This window comes from Phaethon lepturus, unplaced genomic scaffold (assembly GCF_000687285.1).
Source record: "Phaethon lepturus isolate BGI_N335 unplaced genomic scaffold, ASM68728v1 scaffold57360, whole genome shotgun sequence".
NCBI lineage: Eukaryota > Metazoa > Chordata > Aves > Phaethontiformes > Phaethontidae > Phaethon > Phaethon lepturus.
Genome location: NW_010515259.1, coordinates 14,886 through 39,208, shown reverse-complemented (window position 1 = coordinate 39,208; position 24,323 = coordinate 14,886). Strand labels below are relative to the sequence as shown.

The following is a 24,323-nucleotide window of genomic DNA, read 5'->3' as shown; positions in this document are numbered from 1 at the left end:
CCTACCAGTAACACAGTGTATACCACAGTAATGAGTGCTGCACTTCCAGATAAGTACCAGACATGGATCAGAACTGCCAAGTGAAGAGGTGTAAGTAGCATGCTGGTACTCCTAGCTACTTGTACTGAAATAAAAATTTCAGCTGAAGAGTCATTGAGGGACAAAGCACTGCAGTGGCACTCAGGTGACCTAGTCTGAATTCCTTATTCTCCCCTTGGTTTGATTGTCGACCTTGGGTAAATAGCTTCCCTTGTTGTTTTAGAGATAAAGTATTGACTTTCCTTGCAAAACTCTTGGAGATAATCTTAGGAGAAGTGCTTTATCACAGAGGAGAGTGTGGGTGTTGCCACGACCTACGGGTAGAGGTTCCCTCTCTGAACGTTTTAGGTGTTATTTTTACCAGCCCCCACGACTACACTCGTGTGCCTGCAGGTGGTTGAGTGTGACAGGAAGCCCTGCCAGGGTGAACTGAACCCCAGCAGGAGGGGTTGGCGCACTTGGCACCGAGAAAGATCAAGCTGAATTTGCGACAGCCCCTCACAGGCGGCTGAACATTAGCATCCTCGGAGCGTTTTGTCCTGTGAATGCGCAGAAAAAGTCTAAGTGCTTGAACTCACAAGGTGCCTCACGCAGTAGCTTTAATGTGTTGATGGAAAGATATTAAGTTATGTTGATTTCTATTCCAATAAATTCTGGTTGCGTGGTCTTGGCAGGAGCACAAGAAGCTGCATTCCAGTTTGAATAATTTTTTTAAACCATTATTAGTATTGTATTTGCAGCAGTTATATTAGACATTTGATTTTAGCCAGAGTTAACTCCTTTCTTCTAGAGATTCTGAAGAGTTTGTTTGTTTCTTAACTCCATACAAAACTGTGCTCTCTTATTTATCTATCTTTTTATTTCAGCAGGCAAAATTGAGTGAAAAGCTGAAGCTTTCCAAGACCGGCATATGCTTTTAAAGTCACTTTCACAAGTGTTACAGTTGTTTTGGCTTATTAATTAAATAATGACTTGTTAATTCTTTGAAGTGTTGCAGATGATACTGTTAATGAACTGTAATGGAGGTTTGATTGATTTTATTGTAATCACATTGATGTTCTAGCAGATGTTGGTGGCTAAAAATTGCTTTTACCATTTTTGGAAAGAGTTGTGTAACTTGAATGTACTTATGTGCTGACTAATAAATAAAAATTTTAATATATTTTTCATGGCCCATAGGTGTGAATATAATAAAATAACAATCTGCAGCTGATCGCTTGATTTATGAAAACCTGTAGTTTTAGTCCTAATGTCATCATCCTTTTCCCTGATCTGTGAGGAGCTTGTGATCTTGAGCCTAGCAGGGTCAGCTGCAGCAGTCAGCTGCATGCACAGCTGTAGACCATGGTGATTTTATTCATCAGAAACCAGGAGCTGTTATAGGAGGTGTGATAATACAGACTTTTCCCCCCAACAGTTGAGAGAAGCTTGTGGTGGTATAGCAGTGAGGTTAGAAAAAGGGTGGTTTGCCTTTTCTAGATTTCTAAGTGGCCTTTGATAGAAAGTTTACAACTAATTTCTATAGTGCAGAGGGGTGGGGTTTTTTTTTGTTTGTCAGGTTGTGCTGTGACCGCTTACTGAATTCGGGCACTCCTTGGGGGCAGCCCAGAAACACGGAAGGATTTAGAGTCAAGATCTGTGGATCCCTTCCCGTAAAGCTTAGAGGTCCCATTCTTCACTGGACAAAATCCCTGATAATGCCAGTGAGAATTTTACCCAAGAGAAGAAGGAGTGATAGGAGCGTGAGGTCGGAGCACCATTTCCAGATATGTGCAATGTCACCTCCAGTATTTGTGCACCGGTTATGCAAACTGTTCCCGAGAGAGCTTTCTGGAGATGTGGGCCCTTTATCTCCTTGCGCTGAGTCCGGCTGAGTGTCGTAACCTACTTACCTGCATCCTCTACTGCTGCCTGGATAAATGCGCTGCAGGCTTTGCCTTGACCCCGTTTGTACAATGGTGTTAGCAGTCATATGCCGGAATGAGAAATTTGAAAAACAGAGTTCCTGCAGGAAGATGTAAACAACAGCAGTCAAGCTATCTTTGAGATTTCAGAATGACATCACTTTACTTGGCAGAGCAGGCACTGACTCCTGATCTCAGCAGGTTATCTTTATGTAACAGCCACCCACAAGTCAAGACAAGAGGATCCTCACAGGTGTAACTTGGCATAGTCTCTCCTTCACCTCAGCAGTGTTAGGCTGATTATCTGCTGGCAGTGGTATGCCCAGATTCTCTGTGGTATACAAATTTAATCAAATGTGTTTGTTTCAATGTGTACAAATGGATCTGGAGTGTATAAATATTTGGTGTCCATGAATATGCAGGAAACAATTGTCTGCTCCTGTTGTGTTTGTGTCTCACCTGTTCTTCAGAACTTGCCTAAGCCCAGCCACAGAGCAGATGATGGAAATGTGGGGTTTCCGGATGTTTCAACAAGAAAGGAAGCTAGATTTGAAGAAGTCTCATTTTATTTTATTCTGCTTTTTTTCTTTTATTTTTTTTTTCTTAAAGAAAGCCTTGCATTTCGTCCATCTGAAAAGGTTCAGGTATCCTGATTGCCAACAAAATAAAGCCTTTAAGCCAACTTGAATACTTTTTTTGCTAACCAAAAGGATACATAACTTTCTGGTCTTAGTTTAATGACAAACTAAAAATATAAACACTAAGAAAGTGGTAAATTACATGTCTTACAAACTGGATGATTTAACCTGTGAAATGTGTTGAGCTGCTTTTGCGTAAGAATTGAAATTTGATAAAAACGCAGAGCGACGGGACTGTTAATGCTTTAAATAAAACCATCTTAATGCTGGAAACATTAAAATGTAGCGCTGATGAGTTTCGGAGGGTTTGGGTGTTTTGTGTGATCTTCTCTGGTTTTCAAAAAATGCAGGATCGTTTGTGGTTATCTAATTGCTTGCTGATCGTTCTTCTGTTTGAGATTTCATCTCCTTTGTGTGTCCACTTTTTAGAGACTGGGAAGTCAAAATAGCTTTTCTGCTTTCTCAAGCCCGGGCAGATTCATCAGTTAGAACTATGAAGTAATTAAATAGAACTAAGTTAAATACATTATCCTTGCTTCTTCCCTCCTGTCATTTCTGCAGTACAGATTCCCTAGCTACAACGCCCAAAGACTTTTTCATCCCAGCATAGGGAATGGGTGAAACCTTTAATTTTTTTTCCTGCAGAAGTTTGCATTTAGCAAAAGGCAACTTGAAAGTGTGTGAGAGCTGCCTCTTAAGATGAGAGGGGCCAACATACGGTATTTGTCATTCGTAATCTCCCTCTGTAATCCTAATCCATTTCACATCTGTAGCCTTTCTTAAGTATCACATGGGAGAGGATTCTTAAGGCTGCTCAAAACAACCGGGCAGTAAATAAAGCGAAGGGTCTGCGCTTGTTGCAGAACGGCACACGCGTTCTATACTGCAGGTGCTGAAAGACACGGCACTTCTGCTGCGTGCCCAAGGGAACCGCTTTCTTGATTAATACTGAGATTTTGAGGAGGAGTTTCTGAATCTGTAATCAAACAAATCACTTCAGAGATTATTGATCACTTTGGGTACCAAATAGAAACAAAAATTTAACAAGTGGCAAGCTCCTATTGTGTTTATCTTAGTAAATCCATACGTTAGACATTGGTGGCAAGGTAAGTTGCATTTTTCTTTTTATTTCTCTATAACAATGTTTCGTGTTCAGAAATAGTTACTCGGCACCCACAGTTTGAGGTGAAATATCGTTTTTATATGTCAAGCTGTATAAAACTGCAGTTGGGAGTTTTCTATTTGAAATTCTCCTTTCTGGCACGGCAGTTAACTGTGCAGGTGCAGAGCTCAGTGCATGTGTAAAATAAAAGAAGCCTCACCATCTCGTTTCCAGCTACGAGATGTGCTGAGTCTGATGTACACGTGGGGCATACACAGGTATTTATTCCAGGAGGGCAAGGCAGGATCATCACTTTTCTTAGTGCTAGCTAGCATTTTTATTCTTGGGAGAAGTATTTGATTTTTTTTTTTTTTACTTCATCTATAGCTCTTAAACAAACTATTGCTGTGTTTTCTTCTAGCAGAACTTAAAATTTCTGTTTCCCTCCAACATCTCTTTCAGTGTTTTTCCTATTAAGCTTTCAGTAAGTCTGCTGTATCCTCTCGTTGCCTTCCATGTTCTGCTCACCTCTTCTCTCAGTTGTTCAAATGTCTATAAAATTGTTAGGTTAGGGGGGATTCAGTTGTGCATGTGATACGTGAAGCGTGTCACCTTTGCTAGGAGCCCTGTTGGAGTTGGCTTCGCCTGAACTTCGGTGTTCCTTGCAGGAAGCCTTCAATTCACACGAGTGGAACACTAAATTCTGCACAGATCTGCGATGTGGACAAGATCAGGCATGCGACAAAGTGTGTAGGATTTGATTCAAAATGCTGTCACTTGCTTTGGTTTTGAAGGAGTTAAAATAATATTGATGGCAAGCCAGGAAATTTAATTAGGCTTTTGTTGTTCTTGTTTCGGGATGCTTGACACAAATGGATTTGTGCAAGTTTTCCTTTAATGAGTTTTACGTGGTATTGTAGGGTAGAATTAAACGCATCGGCGGCTTGTGTTTTAAGCGTCGCAAAAACGAGTAGATTATCTGTTGGCTTAGGAGGTATGCGTGGAGTGCGGCTATAACGTTTCTCCTGCCTTTAGAACGCTAACTTCGGTGAACAGGGAATGTGTATCTTCTGTACATGTCTGCTGTCTTCTACTGAGGCACTGAACTCTGTCGTTCTGTTAGTTTTCTACGTCTGTGTGTGGCTCCTGACCCATGCTTTTTTTGGTGGTGGTTTAGTTCTGCCCCAGTGTAAGTGCGTACAGCGGGTTTTATCACTTTGCTTTACTTAGCAGGCGTGTTTGCTAGCAGATGCTCTATGCAGTGGTGTGTACCAGGGGAGAGCCCCATATGAATGTATTGCAGCTTTTCAGAAGGCGTGAGGAAAGCCTGTTTCAGAGGCCTTCTAGATGCACCGGAGAAAGCGTAAAGAACTCTGCAGGAGGGGAATGGTGGCCAAGAGCAAGATGAGAAAGGAGCAGTCGGTAGCCGGCTGTTTTCTAGCTGCATCATTTTGTCTCCTCTGGTTATTTAATACAACCTGTATTTGAGGTGATGCCACTGTTCAACTTCTTCAAGTCTTCCAGCCCATATCTTTATGGGTCTCTGTTCCTCTTCCTTTTCTGGGATGCAGGATTTTAGGAAGGGGAGGGGTGCACATCACTGAGAGGTGCTGAGCAGCTGGAGTGGCTCTATTTCTTCCTCACTCCTCCCACCTTCGAAACAGGTTTAATTCCATTGGAATCTCTGGTTTACTGCTGTGCACTCCTTTACTTAGGCTGTGGCACTCAGAAAAATCTGAGGATAAGAAAGTGGACGAAGTGGCAAAATTGCAGCTCCAGGAATCGCTTGGGACAGACTCGTTGACAAGACTGTTCACGAAAAGATAAAAAGGTAGGTGCTGTTGCCTGTGCTTGCCCTCTGCACGTGCACCTAGGGCACACTAATACTAGACCATCCCTCGGTATGGATGGCCAAAATCTGTGTTTAAAGTAGGGCTGTCCAAGTAGCAAATGCTTCTTTGTTTTGCAGGGAAGGAGGGAAATGAGGAAAAGTTTTATTCTGTGTCTCCAAAGGTGATCTCAGAGCCAAGGTCACATGTTATCAAAACAGACAGGTGGTACCCCTGAACGCCTCCTAAGCAAGCAAAGTACCTACATCTGTACTTAAGCGCTTACTTCAGATTTGTTCTCTATATTTAAAAAGTGATCTGGAAGTGTTCTAAATAGTCAAAGAGGATTTTTTTCCTCATGTTTGCATTTTTAAGGGTGTCTTTACAGGCATCTCACATCTTCCAAAAAGCTGAAGCTTCCGTCTTCCTTGAAGCTGGTACAGTCACGTTCCTAAGCAGCACTGAAGATACATCTAGGCACGCAGGCTGTGCTTGACCTCCAGTGTGAAGGAACAGTTGTCTACATGAACCATGTTTCAGGTTTCTTTTTGGGACCGGCTTGAATCTGGTCCTGTGGACTGAAATCCCATTAGTAGATGGAGTGTGTCTTCTGGTGCCATTTAATCTGAAAGGAACCTGTGTCATGCTGTTTCACACTGCTCTGCCGGGTTATACCAGAAGTATAAGTAAGCGGAGGTGCTTGGGGGTGATTCTTTCCAAAGCAAGCTCCTGATAACAGAGTGAATCATTTGCATCCTTGCTTCTCTGGATAGCGAATACTTGCTGAAATCTTCAGATCTGTGTCTTTGAAAAGAAATTTTTTCTTTGGATAGCCAAATGGGAGTTATAAGTCTATACTCAGAAAGTCTATACTCAGAAAATCTGAGCTTGAAAATTTGTTTTCCCTGAAATGCAATTTGCCTTGTACAGGAGGTTACAAATAAGAGCCCTAAATGAGATTCTGTTTTTTGTGTGCAATTGTCCGTTTGATTAGTTAATAACCTGAAAAGTTGTCAGAGTACTTGCATTATTTAAGCACAAAGGCCATAAAGCACCAGATATAATTGGGCATAACTCAGCAGTGATTTCAGGCCATTTTTGACACTGATAGGAAATAATGTTGTTAGAGTGAAAACTGGAGCGATTGGTATTTTGTTGAGAGCATTGCTGCGTATCCTCCTGTTGCATCACCCAGCTAGCGTGAAGATGCCATTGTGCAATTCGGCATCCTGGGCAAGGTAGAGAATTTCAGCACTTCATCTGCCTTTGAAACTCTCCATGCTGAAATGTTGCCTAGCATGGCTCATCCTCCCGAGCAAACACTGCACACATGCACCTTATCATCACCGGATGTGTTCCTTCAATTGGCGTTTGTGCAGATCCGTAGCTGTCTGGAGAGGAAACATGAGGGTCAGGTGGGAAGAGATTGAAGGAGGCAAAAGGATTTTGGGAAGGGAGAAAAGGAGAAGGACTCTTCCCTCTGCTGGGGAGAAGTGCTCCTGTAGTCACACTGTCTTGACCCTTCAAAAGCCTTTGAGCTGTGGTCTCCCGCTAGCACCAGGCTTAACATTTTTATAGGCGTTTCTTTCTTTCCCTCCCTTTCTCAGCTTTCTCCCCGCCCAGTTCCGGGTTAGAATGAAAACCTGTATAATACTTATGCAATACAGTCTGCGGCCGCTTTGGCAGTAGTGCATGATTGATTTTTTTTTTTTTTTCCAGAGGAAACATGTCTGACTGTGAATGACATTCTGGTTGTCCTCAAAGTGAGAGATTTCAGAATTCGACCTAAGCTTGTTTGCTCTGACAAGAGCTTTCCGCAGTAGTGAGGTTACAAAAGTCTGGCTGTCCTGTCCTTTTACACTGGCTAGGATCTGAGCAAGTGATGGTATAACATGTTCTCACACTTAAGCAGACCCACGAGGTGAAGGAAAGCAGTGTTTAACAAAGCTGATTATTTTCTTATGATAGCTAATCGTTATTTTAGACTTACCTCCCCTCTAGCTGTGGTACTGCAAATAGATTTAAATACCATCTGTGTGTTCATCCCTCATAATGAAAGTTACTCTTCACAGATGGCTATATGCATGAATATTTGTCTGCACATACTGATTGTTAACGAATCAACTTACTGACTTTTTCATTGCTGGTCAGGAACTATAAAACTTTTTTTTTCCTCTATACAGTGTACTACTGCCTCTCACATGCAGTCACGCGTAGTATTTCAGCACCTTCATCCAGGTGCTTCAGCTGTGCGTGAGGAAGTGAGGAGGCAGCGTGAAGATTTGGAGATGTAGTCTGCTCTCAGAGCTCAATCAAGATTATTTTATTGTAGCGTCTGAAACGAAGGTTCAGGTCAAAGACTGCCATATTGCAAATAGTTTAAGAGCCTGAAATTAGGCATGTGAAGCATTGTGAGAATACAGGAATGTCCCATTTATACATCTACTATACCGTAGACATATACCATAACAGTACCCAGATAGGCAATCCCTGCTATTTTTATACAATTAGGAAAGGTGCTGAAACGATTCTTATTCATACAGCTGACCTGAAATTTGAAACAGGAAGGCAGAAATCCTCATCTCAGATGGCCTAGAAGACAACAAAGTAGCTGGAAAAAGCTACTAGTGGAAGATGTACTTGGGCACAAGACAGGCCGCCTGCTCATTGCTTTTTATAAGTGTTAATATATTTAATTATAGATTCTCGGCACTGTGGGACATGTTGCAGCTGTTTTGACTCTGACCGAATGGCCTTTCCTGCATCTCTTTTGTGGTTTTGGTGATACTGGGCCAGTCTGCAACGTTCTAGGAGCGTTGGTTCCAGAACATGGGATCTGGTAGTTCTGTAAACGCCAACTACAAGTACTCTCTGCAGAAGTCTGAAAATGGTGAGTGATTCTTTGAAAAGTAATCTTTTCCTATCTGCTCCTGCACGTGCCGTTGGGAGGTTGCAGTGGACGTGTTTCTTTTCTGAGTTGCTTTTTTTGATAGTACTGAGGTGAGGTTATGTCTTTCAGTATCCTGTGAGAAGGAGTTTCAGCTGCCAGGCAGATGACCAATAGGCTTGAGAAAATAACAGCTATTTAGACCAAGTTTAGATTAAAATCAACCAGAACCTGAGCAGAAATAAAGCAGCAAAAAGCAATTCTGTCAGAACTAGCAATTAATCAATTGTTGGCTAATGTGTGTGTTGTCACGTGCTGACAGTGAGATAGATGGTATCACCCTGCTGCTTCTGGTGGACTCCGTTTTTAAAGACTGTGTTAGCGGTGCAGGACTGATAAAGCAGACGCATTAGCAAAGCCAAAACAAACCTGGCTCTAACGAAGGTAAGAGGGTGTGGCTAAGAAAAGCTGAAAAGCAAAAGGTGTCCTTTTTTCTAATTACATCAGCGCAACACTCTTAATCTCTGCTAAAGATCTAGATTTTTTTAAACGGCTCTCCAAGCACTAATGATTAATTTTTATGAAACCCTCTGTATAATAGTATCAGTTTTCTGGGTGTCTGCTGTGGAACAAACTCATAAACGTGTGCGAGACTTTACACATAAGGAAGTGTAAAAAATAAAGAGATGGATCACTTCGTTGACTCATTCAGTCATTAGCACTGGCAGAACAGCAGTATGGTGCAAACTGTTTGCAAGTGCTTTGAAAGGGAAAAAGTGATTGCCTTTAGAAATGAAGAGGGGATACCGTTGTGACTCAGTGTCTTTTTTGTTTGTAATTTTTCTTTGTTGAAAAACTCCACCTTTTATTTAAGGTAGACCGCTCTGTTGCCTATAGCACCAGAGAACCATGGACTTTCCCAACAAGTTCAGGGCTATTTTAGAATAAAGGCTTGTCTATAGCAAACAAGTGTAACATGAAACTAATTACTTACTTGAAACTCTGCATTCCCATCAACGTTTTCCCATGGCAGTAAAACCTCTCTGCATTTCTTGCATCTGGTTCTCAAAACCTTTCAGATCTGGTGACCTGCAGATGTGGAGCTGCTTAGGACTTACCCAAGTATAATGTGCCAGGTGTCATCCTGTCTCCCTTGTACAAGGCCCAGAGGCTGCTCCCGATGGAAAGTGTAGTCAGCAGAGCTATGTTAAACCAGCCCTGCACCTGAGTGGGGAAGGGGATGGGGAACCCCAGAGAGGGTGCAGGCCCCCCCTGTAAGCTGATGCGTGAACTATATACTGCTAGCATGAATAGGTGTTTTTTAGTTTGAGTGCTGACACTTTGGCATGCTTTCAGTAGCTTATACAATGATGTATGATTCAGTTTACTGCTTGGATCCACACAAAATGTGGATAAATCCCTTTCTCTTCCTTTTTTATTATTTTTTTCTAAGCTAGTACAAACACTGCCAGATGAAACCCACCCAGGTGAGCCAGTAAATTAGAATACCCAGCTTTTTCAGTTGCAGGGTCAGTCTCTGCAAAAGTAGCATAAAAAAACAATGTCTTGCCCACATGGAGCTTAAAACGCTGTGTATTGTAGTATGCATGCTCACTGTGTGCTTGATAATGAGCCTTTCACAGATTTTATGTTTAATGTTTCAAAGGACCTAGTTTTCATCGGTATATGATTGTAGTCACAACTATGAAGTTCTACTCGCTATACAGTTGAAATACATTTGACTTACCGCAGTAATTGGACATTTACCCACTGTTAGGGGAAAACAAAATATTTAGAAGTTGTTTATTTTAGAGAGCGATTGTGACTGTGATTCTGGTTACATGCCAGTCAAATTACAGGGAATAAGGCAGCTAGTGTTGGGTCTGTTATAAAGGAGGCTTGAAGAGGTAGCATCAGGAGCACCAAACTGCAGGAAAGGAAGACAGCCTTTTTCATTTTTTCATAGCCCAGCAGATCAGTAAGCATTTTCTCAACAAGATATATGGCTCAGGCAAAGAATACATAAGTTGTTCTTGAATTAAGGCTAGCCAAAGTCTTACCTTCTCGTCCATGACTTCACCATGACTCGGCTCCCCAGCTGCACAACAGCAATAGCTCTTCCCTTTTTGTGCTCTGAAGCTCCCAGAGCTGTAACAGTAACATAATTTAGAATTATTATTATTTTCAATACATAAGCTGTAACGATATCTTATTTAGGTAAAGGTCAATGTTTCTGCTGAAGTACATGAAGGGCGTGGTTTATGTTATGTAATTAATGCAAGGTAATTGAATTAATGGCATCTCTGTCTCTCCACAGCACTTAGCAGCCTTTGGGGCATGTGTGGGGATTTTCTTCTTTTTATAAAGCTTCTCCACCCCCCACACCCCATGGCTCTCCTTGCTTTGCTGAACGTGGCAGTGCTCTCATAAACCAGAAGCCAAGGGAATACGAACTCCTGGAGCAGCGCTAACTCTGTGACTCTGTCATCTCCGTTTGATTTTGGGGCCAGCCTGCAGATAGAGCGGTCAGCCCTCCTGTCCTCGGCTAAAGATGACACAGAGAAGCATTGCTAGAAAATGTTTTAAATGTAGGGCTCTAGGGCAGGGCTGCAGAAATGAAGAGGAAGGGACGCAGAGCGTAAACAAAAGAGAGATGCCGAGCAGCAGAGTTGGTTGGCAAGGTGCTGTGAAGTAACCAAGCGGTCCAAATGGCGTCAAGACCAGCTTAAGGAGGATGGAGTTGTTTCTAGAGGTTTTGTGGCAGAACTTGAAAAAGGAAATGGGAAACCCCATCTGAAATAAGCTTTTAATAGAAACCACTGGCATTGGGGAAGTGGAGAGGAATGGTTATGTTTTAAAGACCAGGGCAAATGGCTGTCATTTGAGGGAAGAGCCTTGTGCCAGTGCTGGCTGTGGACTGAACTGCGACTAGGCACCTGGAAATTCCTCGCATTTCGTTCCTTCTGTGCCAGAGATCTGTCTCCCTCTTTTCACTGTGGGTCTTAATTTTATCTTTATTTTATTCCACGAGAATGGTATGTCAACATTTATGCTAGAATAGATCCCTTTTGAAGTGTGTCCAGAACTGCAAAAGCTGAGGTGTGTATTTGGCTTAAAAGAAGGTAGACAAAACCCCTATTTTTAAGGTTCTGGAAGGGAACTCGGTGTCTTGTTTTCCCCCAGCTACTTGGGTGGCCTCAGTCAAATCTCCGGTTTCCCGAAGCCCCAGTTACCTGGACTATAAGATGGACATGAAAATGCTTAAGGTAGACAGAAAGAGAGGAAATTGTCTATTAATAGCAAAGAATGTGTTTGGACCTTTAGGCCCTAACAAGTTGCTGTTAACACTGGTGCTGAGGAGCTAGAAGCAGTGGTTTGAAGTGCTTCAGAGGTCTCTGATCGGGCAGGGTCAGATCAACCTCTTGCAGTATGGTGAAAAGGAGTGCGTTTTTTCACCTTTCCTGCAAACTTGCTCCTGACAAAGAAAGGTCCCTCTTCAATTTTCAGGGTCAGGAAAGGAGCAATAGTGGGGTACCTCACCTGCAGCCACTGCAGCTCAGCAGGTTGGTTCCGTTTTTGTCCCCTAGCTTTCAAGGCAGCCGTCTTGATCCAACAGTGGTATCGGCGCTACGTTGCTCGGCTGGAAATGCGCCGACGTTGCACCTGGAGAATCTTTCAATCCATCGAGTATGCTTGTGAGCAGGATCAGATCAAGGTGAGGTGCCAAGAAGAAAGTATGTGCTTGAATGCAATCCCTCTGTGATGAAGCTAGCCAATGGCAAACTATTTTTAATGCAGGAGCAGGCAACTTCTTCTTGTGTGGGTGCACAAGATGGAGAGAAGTCAGTCTCTGCCTGAGGGCCTGCAGGGACTCAGAGTCGCTAAGAGTGGAGCAGTCAAGGGAGGAAAGAGCATTGTTTATTAGTGAAGCTGAGTAATCTCTGTGACAAGAATTCCAGAGCTTTGTTTTAAATTCAGAGAGGGTTGTTATTTGTGGGTTTGGTGGGGTTTTTTTTGGTTGTTTGTGGTTTGTTTTTTTTTTTTGTCTGTTTAATAAACAGTTCTCTGCCTCTTTTTGGAGCCTGCTCTCTCTTCCCTCTGCCATTCTTTGCCATGCTGGTAGGCAGGGTCACTTACTTGAATTTTCAAACAGGAGGGTGTTTTCTGTGCCACAGACTCACTCGTTCCTGGCTGGTAACCCTGTAAGTGCTTCACTGGGCCAAGGACTGGGTTTCCTGGCACTTTTTTTGCCTGTTGATTTCCTGCCTGCTTATATCTGATGAAACCCTAAGCAATGAGACTTGAAAGAAAGCCCTAAGGACCACTTAACATTGTAAGACTTTTCCCGAGCCTCAACAAAACAGGCAAGCTTAGTTGGTTCATTATATTTTAACTCTGATTAATATTCTCTTACATGGTTGCCTTGATGTCAGGTGGGGAGAGAGAGGGCTTATAGGTCTACTTCTGCCTTTATGGCTGAAGGCAAAGCTACGTTTCTGACTTCATCACAAGGTATTATCACAAGGTATGGTATGATTTGTTGTACATGCCAGAGAAAGTGATAAGGGTATAGATACTACTTCTGGAAAGAAGATCGTGTTAGGTTGCCACTCTGCAGAATTTCATGCTATGGTGAATGATGATGGGCACTCTCTCTTCTTGCAGCTTCACAACTTCTTCAGTTACCTCATGGACCGCTTCATGCCAAGCAGCAGTAAAGAGAGTAAGTTTCTCTGTGCCTTTTGTAGATGTGGCATCAGCAGCTCAGAAGGCTGCACCCTCTATTGATTTGTTGCCCAATGCTGGCCCTTCAGGATGGCAAAGGGGGCCAAGAGACTCTGAAGAGCTATGGCGTGAGGAATGTGGATAGGGAGTGAATTGTCTGGAGACTGCCAGAGCTGCGTGAGGGATCTGGGGCAATTCCTGCTCCTTAGGAGCTGCAAGGAGGAATAAAAGCTCAGTGTGTTTTCTAAAAGAGCAGTATTAGAAATCTGCCTTTTTTTCAGCAACCCCTAGTAACCAGGGCTTTGCAGAGTCCATTTCTGAAGCGAGAGAATCCATCTTTAGGGAACTGTGCTCTATGGTCTCTACTTTATTTATATTTTAGTGTCTCGCTTATAATGGGGGTGGGAGAAGTGCTGTGGGAACCAATATAGTATCTTCCTGAATCTGCAGAGAGCATTGCATGTTGTTTCTTAGCACTGGGAACTTGCTAATGAGCTTAGGTCTGCAATCTGATAGTAGCACGTCATAATTAACTATTTACTTTGCTGACCATAACCTGCTGAAGTGCTTGCTCCTTCCTTTCAAACTGCCACCCTCCTTCTCACAACTACCTCACATATTTTACAGCAAAGCTCTGTTGAGGAAGGCTTTTTTTCAGTGTCTGCATAAAACAGGACAATAATGTCCCGTCCCTTGAGTTGGGTTCCGAGATGTTACAGCAATAAAAAAAAAAAAGCATATTTATACCAAGTTTGTGCAATACTGTGAATGTAGGTGCAGGCTTAGAAAAAACAGAGGGGCGTAGGAGACAGTTCCTTATTCTAAAGGTTGCTTCTGCATATCATTGAAAATAAGATTTCAGTTAGCCATGGCAACTGATGTCCATCTGGCTCTACCAGAGTTTTGCAGAAACCAGTGCACTGCCAGCACTGCCTGACACACAGCGCAGCGAAACTTCTCCCTGCAGCCTTTTCCCTACTGCAAATTCTGTAGCGGTGTCAAACTAGCAGCTAGCCTCCGCTGCTGCCATTGCTTGTGAGCTCTAGCCGAACCAAACAGCTTTTATTTAGCAAATTGCTAGAATGGTGTATTGAGGCAACTTAAGTTTTTCTTCTCTCTTTTTTTCTTTTTAAAACAACAACAATCAAACCGACCAATCTGCCATGCAGGGGATTTTATCAGTCGCATGTTCATAAGTGGGGAAAGCTTCAAAGAGGCAGAGCTGGAAAAATACTGTGACTATGAATCCATGGAGGTGCCAGACTCCTACACCGGACCCCATCTCTCTTTCCCCCTCCTTCCTGACCATGCGACTGCCTTGCTGGAAGCTTTCAAACAGAAACAAGTAAGGATCCCAAAAGGAACCACGCTTTCCCCTTTATCTACACAGGAGTGTAGGATAGATAATTTAGTGTCATACTTCCTAACAAGCTAAGCTGACTGGAGCATGAGTTTGCAGGCTGTTAAGCAAACGGGGATGGAAATGATCTGGTAGGTATTCCCCCCTGCCACAGGAACTTATTTCCTTTTTGAAAATGCAGTCCTGACAAAAATGAAAACTTTCCATAGCTGTGTGCCAATATTAACCCGAGTTTCATTTTGAAAGGGAAAAACCCCCACAAGAGCCCATGTTGAAACATCCTCTCATTGTTGGTTGCAATTTCTTAATATGTAAAAAAGTATAATATGGCCCAGATGGAAACAGCCGATTAAAATTATGTTTTGCGCCATGCAACTTTGACTCATATTTAACATGTAAAATGTGAGCTTTTTGGTGAAGAAGTCTGTCCAGTACCAATTCAGCAGCACTAACAATTGCAGTGTTCTGCTGCCATCCCTCAGTCAAGGTGCTGAACTGCAGAATAGGTCAAAACATCCCTTCTCTGAACAAAAGGCTTCTAAAATAAAGGTCTCTAGTGTCTTGAATAGTATTAAATGCCTACACCCTGCCTTTAAGGGAACATACTTCTGCAAGACACATCGCAGCTCAGGGCCTGGCTTAATGTGGAGAAGGCTAAGAAAGGTCTAGAGGAGCAGCTTCTTACCTGTGCTACCGGGCTGGAATTTCTGCTGCTCTAGGAGGTGGTGTTGCCTAGCAGATATAGCCTCGACCACAGTGTGTTAAGACTTATGGGTTCTCTTTCCAGCCTTGCCAATGCCGAGGCTGGGCTGCTTGGGGTGAGTCTCTTCCATCCTGCTATTTCCCACTATTTGCCTCATGTTGTTTGTAAGCCCATAGGTCAGCAGCGAGTGTCATTCCGGTGACAGCTTCTGCTGTCCAGGCTGTCGTGGAGGGTCCTCAGGGCCTCTGCAGATAGAGCTGCTGTTGCTGCTCAGATTTCCGGCTGATTTCCTGCTTTAATCCCTTCGCTTTCTCCTAGTAGCAGCTCCACGCTCGCTATGTCTTAACCCTTCTGCACGAGACCAGAAAGCATCTCAAGCAGCTGCCAAACATCAGTCATGTCTCCACCTGCTACAGTGAGGAGGTCACTGTGTGCGGTACGTCTGGGTGGGAGGGCACTGCGCAGTCTCTGGGGCAGAACGTTCCCTTGGAAGGGGTGGGAAAGATAAAAAATGGTAGCGTGAGCACGATGCTGTTCTCTGTACTGAATGTGGAAGGCGAATGCAGTCTGAAAGTGAAATGCGTGTGGCATTGAGAGGCAACTGGGGCTGTCTAAAATATCTGGGTTTACCCTACGGTTGTCTTTGTTCTGTCACCCCAAACACGGAGTCGTTTTACTAAACCACAAAAACTGCACCCAGTCGAGGACGGGCCTCAAAACTCTTTGTCATTTGCTGTCCTGGTCGGTGGCCTGGGATGATTTAAACAACCAAGTCCTGGAGCTGTTTTGGCCGAGTCTTCATTAGCAACAGCGGATGCATTCGTAACCAGAATACTAACACATCTTTGCATCCTATCAAGAAAACTTGAAGGAGACAAAGCTTTTTACCAGTATTTTCCTACTCTAGGACTAATGTTTAAACTTTGAGATATTACTGAAAAGTATGTACTTAGCACAGAATTTTGCGTGCAGTCAGCTTCTGAAAAGTGAACCTCTCTCTCCAATATCATGTTAAATGAGAATTTAGTTTGATTATTATTTTGTATGCAAAACTTTCTCCCATGTAATGATCAAAGTCAAACAGTTTCTTGTGCCATGTTGTGTCATTGTACGAGAGAAATGAACAAAGCTTCTGAATCAGAGTCTTCAGAAGCTGGTGTAGGTTTTTTCCTGTCCTTCTCAGGCTTCAGCTCAAGCCTTCACATCATGTCTTTTTCCTTCGGGCACATTGGCTCAGTGTAAGGAAACTTGTACCTTGATCTTCCCAAAATATTTCAGTGGTCATGAATTTATAGAGGAGACATTTCATAGGAAGTTATTTATTGGTGTCGTTTTAAGTTGAAGGTAAACACACTTGTCTTTTTGTGCCTGTTAGGAGACTTGCACGGACAGCTGGATGACTTGTTCCTCATATTCTATAAGGTAGGCACTGTATTTGGAGAGGGAGACTGGCCAGGCATTGCGAGAGGTATCGCATGGGTCACGCTGAGAAGTGTTTGCAAAATTGGGCCCTTCATGTGTGACTCTCCAGGTCAATTTGATTGGTTTTAAATGGCTTCACAAAGCAGCAGCTTACTTACTTGCTGCCTTTGAAATCTGATACACACGCACATTTGGGAAGTGCCTGTGAACATTCTTGTAAGTAAGTGCAGATACCAATGGCAACTCTTCCTGACTGCCAGCTTTCACTTTTCAGTGTATTTGCCACTGGGAGCCTGCAGGATAAAAATAAGAGTCAGGACCTATTGTATAAGGTAACCTGGGACAGGAGTGAGAGAATGTGTGGTTGTCGCAGGGAGGTATATGGAGATCATGGGGAAGCCTCTCTCGTAACATCTGCCTGTTCCTTGCTTTTACAGAATGGCCTTCCTTCCCCTTCCAAGTCCTATGTGTTCAATGGGGACTTCGTAGACAGAGGGAAACAGTCCCTTGAGATCCTCATCATCCTCTTTACCTTCCTCCTGATCTATCCAAAGGAGGTTCATCTCAACCGTGGGAACCATGAGGACCACATGGTCAACTTACGGTACGGGTTCTCTGCGGGACCGATAGTGGTGTCAAGGGTGTCGCGGCAAAATCCCACTGAACTCCCTTTCTCCTCTTCCTTTAAGCTACGGTTTCACCAAGGAAGTAATGCAGAAATACAAGGTACGCATACGTTTCTGTCTCCTTTACCACATGAGATGTGGACTTTGAAGGCTTGATGCTTTGTCTTTTCCTTTCTGACCTGTCCTCCTAGGTGCACGGGAAGAAAATCTTGAAGATGATTCAGAATGTCTTCTGCTGGCTGCCCCTTGCCACCCTGATTGATCAGAAAGTCCTCATTATACACGGAGGCATCTCTGACACCACTGACCTGGACATGCTTGAGAAAATTCAAAGGAACAAAGTAGGTTTCATCTCCTAGGTATTGCAAGAGTCAACAGTGTATGTGCTGAATTGTGGCGAGGAGCTTATTTCTAGACGTCAACTTGGCCTTTGGCAAGACAAATCTAAAGGACGGTCTTCCTAGACAAACTCTGTTTAGGTTCAGGCTTGGAGTGGATCTCTTTGGTTTAATAGTGTGCGTGCAGGTGTGAAGAGAATATGTAAGGATCGTAGTCAGGGAAGTGGTGGGTAATGCCATGGGTAATTGTGCTAATTAATTAAAATGGGCTAATAATTAAAAAATAATACAGATGTGCTGGTGCTGACTGTAAAAACGCAGTGACGATGAGACTTTGTCCCACAGTTCCTTAGCCTGTTTTTCCCCCCAGATATCCAGACGGATTTTGATAAGTCGTTTAACTTGTCTCTGCCTCACCTTCTCATTGAGAAATACTACTTCCCTTCTCCAAATGTAATGACAAGCACTTGCACCAGTCAGTAGTCCTTCCCTCATTCTGCTATCTGGTTCCCATCACAGATTAAATCCATACTCTACGTTTTGTGAAATGCCTGAGCAGCGCAAAGTAAGTAAGTCCATGAATAAGAGAGAGATGTGTAGTCAGGATGGATGTTGGGGCCGCAGCTGTAAACTAAGAATGGCACGTCCAAGAGGATGGCACTAGTAATCTTCCACAATTAATCAATATTTGATGGCAGCAAAGGGAACTGAGGCTCAGAGGCTTGGGTCACTTGACAGTCTGCCAGTGGAAGATGTTACAGCTGGAGATGTAGGCTTCCAAGCGGTGTGACCAGCTCTCTTTTCTCTCTTACCTATTTTAGTTTATTTCTGTATTAAGAGGGAAGAAAAGAAAGGAGTCGAAGAGAAATGTGGAAATACAGGAAGTAAATGGGGAGAGCAAAGTAGAGGCTGACCCAGCAGGGAATGGGGCAGCCCCCAGTTTATTGCCACAGTCCCGGCCAGCCCAGGCTCCCAGCATGGCCAACAGGCTGGAGTTGTCCAGGTGGGTCCGGCAGACGGTGCAGGAGCAAATCGAGTGGTGCCGCCGGCTGGTGGATGTCAGCGAGTCGGAGGAAGAGGAGCTCACCTATTCCAGCATGGTCTCCTTGACGGATTTGGATGGGCCTTGCTGGACTCGCCAGGAGGAGTGGAAGCAGGTGACTAGTTTAAGCAGGGCCCTGAGCTCGGTGGGCTGTGAGTGCCTCCTGCACGTTTGTTCTCTGTTATGAGGGATCTTCAGTATAAAATATGTGGGTCAGTGCACATAGCTCTCTGCGGAGAGATTTTTGCTGCTTCGTATAGTGGAGTTAAGGAGCAACTCAGTGTTGAAGTTCTAGCGGGCAGGCTAATGGTGTTTGTGCTATTTTGTACCTACTGCTCTGTATCCCGAGACAGCGCGGCGTTGATCATTCAGCGCTAAGTGGTCAGGAAGGGTTGTACTGTGAGCATGTGACCTCAGGCACAGAGTGGGGTGACAGGTTTTCTTGTATCACTGCAGCGTAGAGAAATAACAGACAAGATGATTGATTGATTGTAGAGCCCAGTGGTTGGGTCGCTTACTGCGTACGTGGGGTATCTGAAGTCTGCTCTGTAGGTAATGAACGAGCATGTAATTTTCTGACGAATGAGTCGTGATCTTGGGTACTAAGAGCAGACTGAATTTGTGGTTTTAGCTGGACTGCACTGCGAGTAGATTGCTAGGCAGGCCAGAGCCTGGGAACTTGGTTTCCCGTTTGTTAGACCACTCTGTCTGTAAGCCCCTTCTGTGCACTCTGAAACCATTGTTTCTTACTTCATGTTACATACAACATCCTGGCATTGCACACCTTATCGGCATAAAGCTATATATTGAGGTCAGGGTTAAAGAGATTAAACTTTAATCCAAATAGTGGTTACTGAGTCAGCATTTACTTACACTTCTAGAGGCTGCGGACTGTCCTGGCTAGAGAGCAAAGGAGTTTACTACTAAGTCTGCTCATGGCCTCAGGATCTGCTGGGTGTTCTTGCCCTGTGTTTTGGGAAGGAAGGGAAAGCTTGTTATCCTGATTTATGGACACCCCTCTTCCCCCAGGCACTCTGAGCATGCAGGCCAACAATATTGTCACCTCTGTGGTGGACCAGGTCTGTGACAGTCCCATGGAGCAGTACGGTGGTTCAGCTGCGATGCAGGAAACATCTCTGTTTCCCTGCACTATGGTAATAGCAGCAGTGCAGGGAGTGATTCAGAGAGCGAGCTGTATTTGCTTAGTAAACTTTGATGGGTGGTATCTGCGGGGTAGACTTTATTCAGTGAACTTAACTTATCCAATCCTTTCAGATCCTAGACATTCTCTGGAGTGACCCCATGCCTCAGGAGGGCTGCAGAGCAAATACAGTGCGAGGTGGTGGCTGCTACTTTGGGCCTGACGTGACAGGGAAGATCCTTGAGAAGTACAACTTGCAGTTCCTCATCCGCTCCCACGAGTGCAAGCAAGAGGGCTACGAGTTCTGTCACAACCGGAAGGTCGGTGAGGGAGGTGGCGAGGCTGATACTTGTGTTTCCATCCTGCTAGGGTGGGGTTTCTGTGATGGCTTGTCTCAGCTCTGCATTTCTCCCAATGGGGCTTTGTTAAGTACACACAAAATTCTATTGTGAGTTACTGAAGTGTGTTCCCAGCTGAGGTCTTAGGTCAGGACAGTCTGGAGCCAGCTATGCTGTTGGGTGCATCTGTTGTGCAGGCAAAGCACGTCCTCGCGCGTGGTAGCTGAGAAAAGATCTGAACCCTTTTGTGCCATTGCCCCCACTTAATGCAGCTGTTTCTGAAAATCACATACAAAAGGGTGTTACTAAGCTGCTGCCGCAAAGTTTTGCTCTCGAAGGTTCACGGTCACTTCAGTGATTTCACCAGCGGCACTTTTGACTCTGCTCACTGCAGTGGAGAGCAGAATTTGTCGGGAGAGCACAGCGAAATCGCAGAAGCCCAGCGTGTGGCCAGATCCACGTGAGACCAGCGCCGCCCTCGAGGAACTCACACCTGTACAGCTTCCAGGCCAGCCGCCACCTCGCTCTTCCTTCTCCACGTAAAACATGGTGCTTTCACAGTGTGCTGACTCCAGATGGGATCAGTTGTGTTGTTTTCACTGATACATGTATATACAATAGAGGATGTATGTACTGACTGTAAATGCCTCTCTTTTTTGGGGCTTAGGTGCTGACCATATTTTCAGCCTCAAACTACTATGAGATTGGCAGCAACAGGGGAGCCTATGTGAAGCTGGGACCGGACCTCGTCCCACATTTTGTTCAGTACCAAGCGAACAAGACAGCCCATACTCTCACTATGACCCAAAGGCAAGGCTTTCCGGTTGCTCTGTATTCACCAAGGCAAAATTCCGAAAGGGAACACTTTGGGAGCTTTAAGACAGTTTGACTCCTGAACTTTCACAGCTTCATTTACTAAATAATAGCAGTAGAGGAGGATTCAAGGCTTGTGCAGAAATTACTGAGGGAGGCTCAAGGGTTAAGGAGGGAGCATTCCAAGATCAGACGCGGACTCTTTTTTTACAGACTGCTGATTTTCCAGCTCCTCTTTTCAAAGTCAAGTTTTAACATTTGACCCTTGCTGAGGTTCCCTTCTGCTTTGTTACTTCACAAATTGATGCAGGAATTTACTGCATCAGCTGCGGGGAACTGTGCTCCAAGCACGCAGCGCCCTGTCAGGAGCACTGAGATGCAGCTGTAGCTGTGCAGAGCAGTTGTGCGAGGGTCTGGGCAGTCCATGGACAGGCCAGAGGATAGGGAAGGCGCAGCTTCTCTTGTGCTTCGTGGCAAGTCCTTAATGTGCTTCTCTCTTTTCTGCGTCCTCCAGGATCAGCAGAGTAGAGGAGTCAGCCTTTCAAGCCTTGCGGGAAAAGCTCTTTGCTCACACCTCGGCCCTCATTAGCGCGTTCAAGGCCTACGATAAGGACGATACGGGTAAATCTGAGCCGAGGGACACTCACGTTAATTCCGTGGTAGGACAGGATTGAAGCAGCTAAGTTGAGCGTGTGGCTGGTCGGGAGACTCCTCGCTGATAGTTGTCAGCGACTGTTAGAGTGGGAGGCTGTGTCTGACCTTGCTAGAGCGTTGGTCCCATGTGCTGTTATTCAGTGTCTCTGTCGGGAAACTGTTAATGCCCCAGAGTGGCATTACAATGAAGGGAGTGTCGGAGAAGCAAGAGGCGACAAGCCTAATGTGTAGCAATTTAGGCTTGGTACTAGGAGAACCCTTTGGAATAGGGAGTATTGATGAAGCATTGGGAAAGACCACCTGGAACATGTCTGTCACGTGTCAGTTGGGACAGGCTGGGTGGTCTCTACAGCCGTTTCATCCCTGGAGGCTAAAATCACCGGGAAGAGGCAAGTGAGGGATATCCTCTGTGACAGCTGCCTCTGTCAGAGCCTTAAGGAAGGAGCTGAGAGTTGATAATTCTCTGGCTGACAGTAGTGCTCTGCTGCTGCACCGACCAAGATGTGCTGCTGAGATCTGCCCATTTGTGGCCCGAGGAAGAAAAGGGACACAGCGTTTGGCAGAACTGCTTTCTTCCCTGGCAGCAAAATGGTTCGCAAAAGTCCAGTTCAGCTGTTAGAGCAGCTGTTAAACCAGGGGCTTTTCCCTCTTTCTGGGTCACTGCAGAAGTACTAGTGCAGTTGCGTAGGCCACAATCTTCAGGGTGACCCTGGCTACAGGTCACAAGTTTATGATGAAATATCCGAAGTTAGTGTCTTCCACTTGTTTGGATGTTTGCAGCTCCATGGTCCTGATTTGTTGCAACGTTCAAAAGCTTGCTGAGGCTCGGGGGAGCAGCAAGTGCACTTGCGCCTGCTGTGGCTGTTGACGGTACAGCCATGCAGTGTTTTTTCCTGCACCAAGGTGCTCTAGTGTGCCACCCAACAGAGAAATAAAGCTGTTGCTGTCAGCAGCAGGGTAGACTGGGTATGCGTTACCGCTCCAGGCTTTTTTCTTTGCCTCTGTGTGCTTTCAGCTGTCCATCTCTCAGAGGTCTCCATGGCTCTCTTTTTTCCTTACAGGAAGGATCACGCTGAGCAACTGGGCGACAGCAGTGGAGTCAGTCTTGCACCTGGGACTGCCCTGGCGAATGCTGAGACCGCAGCTGCTGCACAGCACGGCGGACGGCATGCTGGAATATAAGTCCTGGCTCGACGACTTGGCCATGGAGCAGCGGAGCCAAGAGGTAAGGACTCCCCCGCTTCCATCGAATCATGATGCAAAGCAGCTCACCCGATCCTCAGCATGTGGAACCAAGTATGGTGCAAAAGGAGAGCAGAGGGTTCCTGTATAAGCCAAAGTCTACTGAAGTCGATGGAAAAGCTTGCATGAATTTAGATAGTCCAGAGGCATTCAGTCCACTGTAGAAATAGATGATGCACGTGAAATGAAAACCTAGAGGTAGTTTTGGATGCAGGCTTTTGAGAAGGAAAACTATATTCCCTTCTTTGAGTCACAGTTTCTTAATTACACGCAGCAAAACCAGCTCTGCAATCATTAAAAAATGTAGCCCAAGTCACCATCTTCTCTGTTAGCCCGGAAAAGTTCTGTTTGGAAGTGACAGGTTTCACAAGGTACACACGTTGCAAAGTGCACTGCTGGTAAACTCTTGAGAGCGGTAAACATTTTTATGTATGGGAAGGTCTGCAGTAACTGCTCAGAGAAAGCAGAGAGCTGTCATAAGGGTAGAAGGAGGGTGACCATGTTGTCTTTCAGCACATCCAGTCGAGCTTGCTGGAAGTCATTTATCGGAACAGATCCAACTTGGAGACCATATTCAGGATCATAGACCGAGACCATTCAGGTAAGTAGGTGTGCAGGGGGTGTTGATCACTGCATTGCGTGCCATTCTACTTTTGGGGTCCCTTTAGTTGCAGCACATGAAATGTAGATTACAAGTGATTCCGTTCTTTCCTTCAGGGCATGTGGGCAGCAGGGGTCACATGAGAGATCACACCTGAGCCAGGGTCCCGCCTTGCCTGCTGCACGGGGATTGACAGCAGCAGTGACCTTGCGCTGAGGTGGCTGTGCCTTCCTTCTCCACAGGTCTTATCTCATTTGAGGAATTCCACCAAACCTGGAAGCTTTTCAGCTCCCACATGAACATTGAACTCACGGATGATGGCATCAAGGATTTGGTTCGCAGCATTGATTTCAATAAGGATGGAAACATCGACTTTAACGAGTTCCTAGAAGCCTTCCGCCTTGTCAAGCAGTCACAGTAGTGAGAAACTGCTGAGGGCTGCTGTGTCCCATGCCTTGATTTTCTGCGAAGCCAGGGGGACGGCTTCCTCCCTAACGGCAGGCAGTTACCTGTAGAACTTACTGCTTGAAAACAGCGACCCCTGCAGCTAACAGTTGTGGTCTGTTTGGCAAAGGTAATGAGTAAAATAGATAAGCTGCCCTTCAATTCTGACCATTTTTAAAAAGCAGCTGTGTTTTCAGTAGAGAGTCCTGCTCAAAAGGAAGATGTAACTTACTTTATCATTTTGTACAGGTCTATTCAAGTGTAGTATAACAGAAGTTAAGGTCCGTCTTGTAGACAGTGTTTTATCAAGGAAGCAACTGCTGGAGCATAGCTTTCCTTTCAATAAACAGTTTTTTCTAGATTGCTGGTTCTGGGCTGTTCATGGCTTCTCTCGTTTGTCAACTGTCTGAGCAGCAGAGCTTTTTTTTTTTTTTGCTAGTGAACAAACTATTCTGCCTCCACCCTGTTTGAGTTG

At 44.7% G+C, this 24,323-nt stretch overlaps 2 protein-coding genes across 2 annotated transcripts in view; both read left to right on the top strand.

The window, feature by feature from the left end:
- NAAA (N-acylethanolamine acid amidase) overlaps positions 1-1,256 on the top strand; it is an 11,833-nt gene extending 10,577 nt beyond the window's left edge. Inside the window, exons 9-10 of the mRNA XM_010295459.1 lie at positions 9-105; positions 906-1,256. Of these exons, the coding sequence (XP_010293761.1) occupies positions 9-84 (76 nt within the window). The 3' untranslated portion in view covers positions 85-105; positions 906-1,256. The remainder of the gene's footprint in view (positions 1-8; positions 106-905) is intronic.
- A 7,085-nt stretch (positions 1,257-8,341) lies between these two features.
- PPEF2 (protein phosphatase, EF-hand calcium binding domain 2) lies at positions 8,342-23,908 on the top strand. Its single transcript, XM_010295470.1, has 16 exons — positions 8,342-8,402; positions 11,987-12,114; positions 13,065-13,122; positions 14,294-14,469; positions 15,509-15,623; positions 16,563-16,609; positions 17,047-17,213; positions 17,299-17,335; positions 17,427-17,576; positions 18,395-18,730; positions 19,891-20,076; positions 20,762-20,904; positions 21,422-21,528; positions 22,623-22,786; positions 23,317-23,404; positions 23,647-23,908. Exons 1-16 carry the CDS (start codon positions 8,342-8,344, stop codon positions 23,823-23,825), a joined length of 2,142 nt encoding a protein of 713 aa, XP_010293772.1. The 3' UTR covers positions 23,826-23,908.
- The last annotated feature ends 415 nt before the right edge of the window (positions 23,909-24,323 follow it).

Coding starts and splice junctions, on each gene's coding strand:
- PPEF2 (XM_010295470.1), top strand. CDS start 8,342: ATGGGATCTGGTAGTTCTGTAAACGCCAACTACAAGTACTCTCTGCAG. Junction 13,123..14,293: donor GCCAAGCAGCAGTAAAGAGA/GTAAGTTTCTCT, acceptor TCTGCCATGCAG/GGGATTTTATCAGTCGCATG. Junction 20,077..20,761: donor AGTTCTGTCACAACCGGAAG/GTCGGTGAGGGA, acceptor TTTGGGGCTTAG/GTGCTGACCATATTTTCAGC.